Genomic DNA, 8,804 nt, shown 5'->3' with positions numbered 1-8,804 from the left:
GGGGGGTGCACCGTTCCTGGAGGTACTGCAATACCAGGTCGATGCGTGGAGTGGACGGAGCAAGCTCCTATTCCATCTCCTAATCCCAAAAATCCATTTAATATATTGTCCTCGGATAGAGGACGTATCAGATATTAAACTGATAAGAACAGATACTACACTTGATCTTAGCCAAAAGGCCGAGAAGCGATACGGTGGACTCCGACTCCGCGCCAGGCTTGCCGTTACTGTAGCTTTCGCACTTGTGGTTACTTTTATGTCCTAACGATTAGATTGTTTTCAATACGTCATATTTCTTAAGCCCAGTTTTTTTAATTATTCTTTCTTAAAAATAATGGCAGATTGTTGGAAACAGACTTAAAATAGAATTCTTTACTGCTTTTCCCACGCGCTCCCTGCAGGGTGTGTTTTGCATAAACCCGCCCCTTCTCTTTGTAACAATCTTGGGATTGGTCCACATACAAGTCGTCATTTCAGTGCCGCTTGGTCTCTTCTCCCGGACTGTGGGTTAGTCTCGCGTCCTGATGGCTCGCTGGCGGCCCGTGGCGGCGGTTTCCGTCGGTGGGCTGAAGGTGCGGCGGGTGGCGGTGGCCCCCTCTGCGGGACACGTTTGAAGAGGCCGTGGTTCCGAGCCCAGGCCTTGGAGTCCAAATTGCTGAGTTGGGATCCTGCTCCTTAGTTCCTCCAGGTGGCGCAGGTCCCTGTTAAACGGGGAAATCCTAGGGCGCTGAGGCGGTGGTCTGAGAAGTGAGGACACAGGGAAGGGCGGCCTGAGTTCCCCTCGCATCCTGGCTCTTTTCTGTGCTCCTCCCTGACCTGTCACATCCACCCCGTGGAGCAACAAGGCCTTTCAGAGGTTCCTGATTCCTGCACCCAGGATCCAGCGCTGGGAGAGGGGGTGGGACAGGTGTAGGTCAAATTTAAATGAGCAATTCTTTTATAGGCTCAAAGCAAAGGCTTTATGAAGGGACTAGAGGCCCTGTGCATTGCAGTGGGAGGTGGGGGGTGTTCCTCAGCCCGGCCTGCACCCTCTCGCAGTCTGGGACCCCTTGCTCCTTACCGCCCCCTGCAGCCCAGATGGGAGAGGCTCCACCAGCACCGCTGGGCTTGCCAGTCGTGAGCCTGGCTTCTGGCTCCTGGGTTGAGCGTCTGCCCCCTGGTGGTCAGTGCATGTCATGACTGGTCATTCCACTGGTTGATTTGCATGTTAGGGTTTTATTATATAGGACTAGAAGCCCCTTGCAGGAGGATTCCTGCAAGAATAGGGCTTCCTTGGCCGATCGCTCCGCCAAGCCCCAGCTGCCCAGGGCCGCAGACGGAGGTCCTGGCTGGGGGCGGGGCTTAGGCGGCACATGGGGGCCTGGATGGCGGCTCGCGGTGGCCCATCCTGCCTGCATTATGCAAATTAGCCGCCATCTTTGTTGGTGGTTAATTTGCATATTGTGCTGATTAGCCAATGGGAGGTGTAGCGAAGGTACGGTCAATTACCATGTTTGTCTATTATTAGATAGGAGGACTAGTGGCCTGGTGCATGAAATTCATACACGGGGGTGGGGTGGGGGTGTTTCCCCAGTCCAGACAGCACCCTCTCCAATCTGGGACCCCTTGGGGGACATTCCCCTTGCAATCCTGGACCACTGGCTCCTAACCACTCACCTGCCTGCCTGATCACCCCTAACCACTCTGCCTGCCAGCCTGGTCGCCCCCAACTGCCCTCCCTGCCGGCCTGATCACCCTCAACTGTCCCCTCCCCCCACTGGCCTGATTGCCCCTAACTGCCTCTGCCTCTGCCCCGCCACCATGGCTTTGTCCAGAAGGATGTCCGGAAGGTCTCCCGGTCTAATTAGCATATTACCCTTTTATTAGTATAGATTCTATATCTGGCCCTGTCAGAGAAGGGACTTGACTGAGGTCCTGTTTCCTTGGAAAGTAGAGGCCTCGGCTCTGTGTCAAAGGTACAGGCATGGCTGAGATCCTTCAGGCAAGAGTAGGTCATTCCATTCTCACTATTGTAATTTCAACTGGCAAGCTTTCTGAAAAGCCATGATTTAGAGAACAAGGTCAAGGGTCTCAGCACTGTGTCCTCGATGTTAATAAACAGAAGCGTAAAACCAGGGCCTCCAGGGAGGGACTGCATTAAGGGGGTGTGTTATGTAGAATGATGCCCCCACAAATGTGCCTATGTTCTAATTCTTAGAACCTCTGAATGTGTGCTCTTACATGGAAAGAGTTCCTTTGTAGATGTGGTTAAGGCTTTGAGAATGCATTATGGACTTTGAGAATGCATTAGACTGCCGTTAACGCTATTTAAAAAATCCTCATCTGAGGATGTGTTTTCATTGACTTTTTTGAGAGGGAGAGAAAGAGAAACATCAATGTGAGAGAGACACAAAAATTGGTTGCCTCCTTCCCACACGCACCCTGACGGGGCAATCTAACCTGCAACCCAGGTGTGTGCCCTTGACTGGGAATCAAACCTGAGATCCTTTGGTGCGTGGGCTGACGCTGTAACCACTGAGCACACCAGCCGGGGCACTGTTCTTTGTTGGCATTTATCACATACCTCCGGGCAGGGGTCCTCAAATACAGGCCCTGGTTTTACGCTTCTGTTTATTAACATCGCGGGCCACATGCAAATACAAATATTGTATTTGTTCCCGTTTTGTTTTTTTACTTCAAAATAAGATATGTGCAGTGTGCATAGGAATTTGTTCATAGTTTTTTTTTAAAACTATAGTCCGGCCCTCCAACGGTCTGAGGGACAGTGAACTGGCCCCCTGTTTAAAAAGTTTGAGGACCCCTGCCTCAGGGTGTCTAAAACAGCACTATTGACATTTTAGGCTGGATAATTCGTTGTTTGCAGAGTGGAAGAGAGGCAGCTGTCTGTTTAGTGCACTGTGGGGTGTTTAGCAGCATCCTTGGTCTCTACCCACTAAGATGCCAGGAGTTTACCCCCCACACTCCAAGTGGGGACAACCAAAATGTCCCCAGACGTCGGTAACTGTCCCTGGGGCAAAATCACCCCTGGGTGAGAGCCACTGTGCTGGCTCAAATAATCTTATTTGCTGGCCGTCTTCGCCTCTTACAATGTAACCCAAAGGCGGGAGTGTGGCCTTGGCTCTGGGTTTAGTGCATTGCTAGGTTTGGGATAGAGAACTTGTTGGTGCTCTTACCACCTAGCTGAAGTGGGGAGACTGGGGGAGCAGACATGGACAGACCAGGGAAATCAAGGGTCTGAATCGGATACCTGGTGGGGAGGTCAAGGGGCAGTTGGGTGCCCAGGGAGAAGGTCCAGGCTAGAGGTGCTGTAGTCAGTGTACGGGACTGTGAGCAGCCAGGCCTTAATCGCTCTGGCGCTTTCACCGTCGCTCCATATAATCCATCTCATATTTTTTCATTTCTTAGCCCAAGTAGCCATTAACTTGGGCTTTCATTTGAATTCCTTATTTGCCAAATGGTGAAAGTCGTTTGAGGAAAGTGTCATTATCTTTGGCTCCATCACCTCCTTGCTGCATCCCCCAGACCTGTGTTAGAGTGACAGGAGCCTGGTCTAACGGCTACACCCCTGCAATGTGGACAACTGACCCTCCTCCCCTGCAGTTGTGACAATGGGTAACTCGCTCACCTTTTCCTTGTCTCCCCCGGTTGAGGTAATGCACGCACTAGCGACCATTCTGTAGCTAAAGCTCCACACACCTGCTTGCAGTCATTTTGTCTGTTGTGACCTTTGTTGCCTTGACACACCCTTCACCAGGTGTTCGTGTGGGTTCTCCCGGTTACCAGTTCCCCACTCTGCAGGGCCTTTCTGGGCTTCCCCTCTGCTGTTCCCCATCTTTAAATGCTGGTGCACTTCCCACTACCCACCGCCCCCAGGGACCTGGTGTGGGTCTTATCTGACCCACTTTCAGGACCACCCCTCTCATTCTATTACTGACAACTCTCAAATCCGTATGGCTACCACTTAATGAACAACAAAAAGCATTAACTTGCCTCTTTATACTCTAGTTCTGACACAAAATGCATAGTTGGCCCTTCATTATCTGCAGGTTCCACACACGAACTAATTGCAGATGGTTTTTTTTTACACTTACACCATGAACTCCCAGGAAGGGTACCATCACCTGAGGCTCCTTTCCACTGGCTCTCAAGTGAACTTCTCTGGGTGGAGCAGGCTGACCCTCCCTCCAATTGAACCCAGATTTTACAAGGATCTGGTCTTGAGCATCCTTGATCTTTGGTGCCCATGAGGATCCTGGAAACAATACTTCAGGATAGAGGGAGACCTTACCCTAAAATTCACATATGCAGAACCCCCAAAAGAGGCGAATTCATACCCATTCTGTGAAGTAATATAAGGACCATCACTATCTGACAACTTACACAAGGGCCCAGTGAGGTATGGGCCTGTGTGCATGTTAACCACGTTGATTTGACCCTCTGGGCTTGGAAAGCTAGGTAACTGCTTTAAAAGGCTCAGAATCAGACTTAACCACACATATACCCTACCCATGCCCTGTGCCACTACCTAAAGCCAAAGCCAGGTTGCCCAGGACCAGATAAAGACTTGAAAACATTGGGTATGTGGATACAAGGCAACCAATGGCATATGGAGATCAAGATGAATGTTTAATGCCAACTATTATTCGTTCAACAATTGTTCACCTGAGCACCCCCTTCCCAGATGCCCTAGTTTACCCTATTTAGGCAAACAACTAGATCCACTCAAACACAACCAGAGTGAAGGATAAAAAGAGCCTTTATTTTTAAGGATGGAAATGATTATTTGAAAATTTAAACAGCCAGATTATACAAGAAATTGCTTGAAAATTCTCTTGTCTTCAAAGAGTTGGATTCCTGTAGGGAAAAAAGAAGTGAGTTTATTGGATGGGAAAGAATATGCACTGTGAGCTTACAAGGTGCCAACCTTTAACCCAATTACACCTCTAGGTTTTCTGTTTATGTCAGTAATTTTGAATATTGATTAGTTAATTGGCATTAAAAAAGGTCGCTCAGGGTGAACAAATGGCTATATACCCGAAAGTGGGAAGATACCTACCATTATACATGCTTTGTTCTTTCTTTAGACCTGAAAAAAAAAAAATACGATTTTTTTGAACAATTAAGTTATTCTTCCCTTTCCCGTGTTTAGAAATCCTTGTGATCCCTCAGACAGTTCCTTCTGGAACAAGCTTTCCTCTTCTCCCCCAGCCAGCCCCAGTGGGTTCACCTTTACAGGCTCTGGGACAAGGACAGGAGGTAAGACATGTGAAGGTTTCTTCACTGGGAAATTGTAGCTCGGCTTGCACTTTACCTCTGAATTACTCACCTCAAACTTCAGACTGAAGTTGAGCAGAAATACAGCTTACACTTCCCCTGCAAAAGAATGAATGGGAACTCACTCAACCAGCCCCAGGCACACCTGTATAGGCTTCAAAACACACTTTTCAGAAACGAGGTGGTCCAAACAATGTCCTATTGGCTGAACTGCCTACTCAATCAACTTCCCAGGGTCACTTTTCATTCCAAGGCAAGCTCACAGCTCAGAAAATACCTTTCAGTCACAGTGATCAGACTGGGGCGGTATAAACTCATCACTGGTGAGTGATCCAAAGTACAAGACTGGCACATCTTATATAGCAGCCATAGATTGAGATTACAAAGAGGCTTACAGGCTTACCTCCAATCATTCCTGGGCCCCAGAGGTGCTGGACCTGAAACAAGACAGAGTCAGCAGCATGCACTTCCTGCATTAAATGCAGGCTTCAGCCAGTTCCTAGAAAATCAGATTTCCGAGTCTCAACAGCAAGTCATCAGCCGAACGAGATTCCATGTCAGTCATCATATATACAGGCTAAAGGGCATTCTCTACCCGGCATGTTGCACATGTGGAAACCACTCACCTTTGAGTGGACAAGCACAGCAGGTCACTGTTACCAGCACCTAGAAAGACAAGGCTGTGGTCGATGAAAATGCCAACTTGGTATCCCCGCCGCCACCATCTTCTCCAGTTTCTCAGGTGTTCAAATGTTTTCATTATGTACGTCATAGTGAGCTAGTTCGATTCATCACAGAAACTTGACGACTTGGTGGCGTAAGCCTGACAATCAACTCACCTTTTAACTCTGGAGGTTTCTCATTAGTATACAGGACCCAGCTGCTCCTAAATGAGATCACGCAATTAGCAAAAGACCAAAAACAGCCAAAGTGATTCTAGTTATGGTTAACAGGCAGGACACCAAGAAGAACTAAGCAATGCTATCTCTCTGTTGTACCTCAGACAGTTCCTTACGGAACAGGTTCTCATCCTCTCTCCCAGTTAGCCCCAGTGGGTTCACCATTACTGGCTCTGGGGCTGGTACTGGGGTAAGACAGGATGTTTGCTCTCCTCACTGGCACTGGACCCCGCAGCAAGTTACAACAGTTACACACACTCACCACTTCCACCTCTTTCCATGAGTTCAACCCAGGGCAGATCAATGGCGATCTAGGAGGGAAGAGATCAAGAAATGTCACTACAAGCAACGAGAAACCAGAAAGCTAAATGGGTCAATTAAGGCTCTGGTAACAAAACAAAACACGTTGCCAAGTTAATCACTGGATAATAGATTCACGTGTTAGTTTACCACAGGATTGGAGTATTGGGAGAAGCTACTTACCATTTAGATAGGTGAATAGATCATCATCAGGACAACCTATAAATGAAGAGTAAATTATTACTAAAAATGTTAGAATGGAGTAAAATTTAATCATTGAACAGAAACTGCCATCAGAACTCTAACATGCTATTACCTGTCATACCTCACAGAGCGTCAGCATAACAATTCAAATCATCTGACAGTGATATGTGGGTGAAGGGGGAAATATCACACCCCCAAGAACCAGATGTACCACCGGGGTGTTCTCTCCCTCCCCAGCACAATCATTCCAGGAGAAACAAGCAGGAAGGACCATTTGCTCTCCTGGTTGTGGGGGACACTGGAGAGAGAACATCTCAATCCCTCATTTAGACAATTACCTGTGATCACCCTCGGAGGCAGCTGAATCAGTCAGGACTGATGAGATGCTACGGACAGAAAAAGGAGGCATTACATACATTACATATACCCAATAGCAGCCATTCAAAGCCCGTGAATACTCTTGGCCGACTTCTCAGTGCTTAGATGACATCACTTGTAAGTTCAGTCATATGCTTGTCGTTGTATGTTCATCACGGAGTGGCCAGCCCAAGGGGACACCCATCTGCACACTGCGCCCCTACCCATAATGGCATAATCCTGTGTACCCACCGGAGCCCCGCTGCAAGGACTGATCTGCATGGGGATAGGTCTGGTCCCATCCTCCAACCTGTAGGAGCTCTTTGGGTCGGAACCATACCTGGAAAATAGCGAAGAGCACCCTTCACTTAGGTTTCATACCGTGCAGCCTCGTCTTGTGCGCGTGCCTCAACACTTCAGAGCTAAACAGACCCCAAGCATGAAAATACAACCCAACTTTTGCTGCGGATGGTGCTACTCAGAATGTATACACTTCTCCACCAATCCATCAGAAAGAGAGAGTTCAGTTTTTATCATCCCCGTAGCACATCGCACAGGACTCGCACGCACGCAACAGCGGAGGAATCAGCACTTACTCGAACAAGAGGGACATTCCGGGTCCTCTAGCGTCCAGACCTGCGCCCGAACCCTGCCGACAAGGAGGACATTAGGTCAGTATTGCATATTGCCCAATGCTGTGCCCTCCGGAGCGCCCACTGCACCGGCTGTGCAGGGCCAGTCTCAGAGTTTTTTATCCTCAGGGGATTCAGTACAGGTCTGTGAAAGGTCCTCATCACAGAGAAGGCCGCCGGCACCGCCATTTTGTCCTTCACAAAGCCCTGCGGTAGCTTCGAGGCCTGGAGGCCATGGCCAAGTCGCCCCATTTCCCGCCCCCGCCCCCCAAACAGACGTAACACAGAAGACGGCCTAAGGCCCGCCACGCTCTCGCGGGCATTCCTCCACGCCGTAGAGAGAACACTCACCGGAAGCAGCAGAGAAAAGACAAGACCCGGAACCCCCAGCGAGGCACTTAAATACCCTCTCGCAGAGGCCCACGGGATTGGAGGGCGGGGCTGCGGCGGGCGCACGCGCACGGGGAGAGCGCGTGCGAGCCTGGGGAGTTGTGGGTAGAGATTTCCAGACAAAGAGGACGCGAGCGCGCGCCCCCAGCGGCGCGAAAAGCCGCGCATGCGCCTTAGGGCAGCGCGCAGGCACGCCTTGGGCGCCGCGGCGCGGTCTGTACCGCCGCCTTCCGGTGGGACTGGAGCCGTGAGGCCGGGGGCGGCTTCCCGCGCCTTGTCGCTGCGTCGGGGTCAGAGCCGCCCATCCCCAAACCCTCCCCTCAGCTCCCCTTGCCCCCCCACACCCTAAACCCGTGTGCAGGGCCCACCTCCATGGATCCCGAACCTCCGGAGCCCTCGGCCGGGGCTGGTGCGCAGGGTGCCGGCGCGGGAGGCGACTCAGGTACTGCAGGTCCCTGCATGGCGCCGTTTCCGGAGTGAATCCGGGCGAGTCTGCGGACAGGGTCTGGGCTTTCCTGCGCGGCCACCCGCGTCCTGCTGCCCGGCCCGGTTCTGCTAGGATCTTGACTTGTGGCTCGGCTCGCGTTGGGAGCACGTTTCAAGCACATTGCATGAGTTGAGGAGTCCTTCCAGGTCCCCGGGGCCCCCTGTTACAGGGGAGGGGCCCCTGCAGCTCCCGCCGGGTGGCCGGGGTGGTTCCCGCCACCTGGAGACCCGTCACTGAGACCTGCCGCGAACACCGACCGTC

At 50.9% G+C, this 8,804-nt stretch overlaps 1 protein-coding gene and 9 non-coding genes across 15 annotated transcripts; all 10 read right to left on the bottom strand.

Annotated features, from left to right (window-relative positions):
• LOC111823901 lies at positions 1 to 191 on the bottom strand. The gene has a single exon (XR_002826994.1). It is a non-coding gene; the product is annotated as a U2 spliceosomal RNA (small nuclear RNA).
• A 4,547-nt stretch (positions 192 to 4,738) lies between these two features.
• LOC102431864 lies at positions 4,739 to 8,100 on the bottom strand. Of its 6 annotated transcripts, XR_001346047.2 has the most exons (12): positions 8,018 to 8,100; positions 7,631 to 7,683; positions 7,287 to 7,374; positions 7,016 to 7,063; positions 6,657 to 6,692; positions 6,436 to 6,484; positions 6,114 to 6,160; positions 5,901 to 5,940; positions 5,678 to 5,711; positions 5,327 to 5,373; positions 5,057 to 5,086; positions 4,739 to 4,854 (listed from the first exon to the last, which is right to left on the bottom strand). XR_001346047.2 is itself a non-coding variant. In XM_023746787.1 (3 exons), exons 1-3 carry the CDS (start codon positions 7,916 to 7,918, stop codon positions 7,179 to 7,181), a joined length of 372 nt encoding a protein of 123 aa, XP_023602555.1. In that variant the 5' UTR covers positions 7,919 to 8,011; the 3' UTR covers positions 6,764 to 7,178. The 6 variants fall into 6 exon arrangements, 1 of the variants encoding a protein (XP_023602555.1); XR_002826991.1 differs by lacking the exon at positions 8,018 to 8,100 and having other exon boundaries at positions 5,901 to 5,954; positions 7,631 to 7,808; XR_002826990.1 differs by lacking the exon at positions 8,018 to 8,100 and having other exon boundaries at positions 7,631 to 7,808.
• LOC111823905 lies at positions 5,161 to 5,286 on the bottom strand. The gene has a single exon (XR_002826998.1). It is a non-coding gene; the product is annotated as a small nucleolar RNA SNORD22 (small nucleolar RNA).
• LOC111823904 lies at positions 5,535 to 5,602 on the bottom strand. The gene has a single exon (XR_002826997.1). It is a non-coding gene; the product is annotated as a small nucleolar RNA SNORD31 (small nucleolar RNA).
• Positions 5,777 to 5,846, bottom strand: LOC111823903. Its single transcript, XR_002826996.1, has one exon. It is a non-coding gene; the product is annotated as a small nucleolar RNA SNORD30 (small nucleolar RNA).
• Positions 6,008 to 6,074, bottom strand: LOC111823910. Its single transcript, XR_002827003.1, has one exon. It is a non-coding gene; the product is annotated as a small nucleolar RNA SNORD29 (small nucleolar RNA).
• Positions 6,269 to 6,395, bottom strand: LOC111823906. Its single transcript, XR_002826999.1, has one exon. It is a non-coding gene; the product is annotated as a small nucleolar RNA SNORD22 (small nucleolar RNA).
• LOC111823911 lies at positions 6,762 to 6,836 on the bottom strand. The gene has a single exon (XR_002827004.1). It is a non-coding gene; the product is annotated as a small nucleolar RNA SNORD28 (small nucleolar RNA).
• On the bottom strand, positions 7,145 to 7,216 carry LOC111823912. The gene has a single exon (XR_002827005.1). It is a non-coding gene; the product is annotated as a small nucleolar RNA SNORD27 (small nucleolar RNA).
• Positions 7,508 to 7,579, bottom strand: LOC111823902. The gene has a single exon (XR_002826995.1). It is a non-coding gene; the product is annotated as a small nucleolar RNA SNORD26 (small nucleolar RNA).
• Positions 8,101 to 8,804: the final 704 nt, after the last annotated feature.

This window comes from Myotis lucifugus, unplaced genomic scaffold (assembly GCF_000147115.1).
Source record: "Myotis lucifugus unplaced genomic scaffold, Myoluc2.0 scaffold_731, whole genome shotgun sequence".
Lineage (NCBI taxonomy): Eukaryota > Metazoa > Chordata > Mammalia > Chiroptera > Vespertilionidae > Myotis > Myotis lucifugus.
The sequence above is the reverse complement of the archived record's forward strand: the minus strand, read 5'-3'. Positions and strand labels throughout refer to the sequence as shown.

Excerpts from the sequence above, each read along its gene's own strand:
- LOC102431864 (XM_023746787.1), bottom strand. The coding sequence starts at position 7,918 with ATGGGGCGACTTGGCCATGGCCTCCAGGCCTCGAAGCTACCGCAGGGC. Across the intron at positions 7,684-7,795 it reads ACAGACCTGTACTGAATCCC|GGTTCGGGCGCAGGTCTGGA; the intron begins CTGAGGATAAAA and ends CCTTGTCGGCAG. Across the intron at positions 7,375-7,630 it reads GGAATGTCCCTCTTGTTCGA|GTATGGTTCCGACCCAAAGA; the intron begins GTAAGTGCTGAT and ends GCTATTTTCCAG.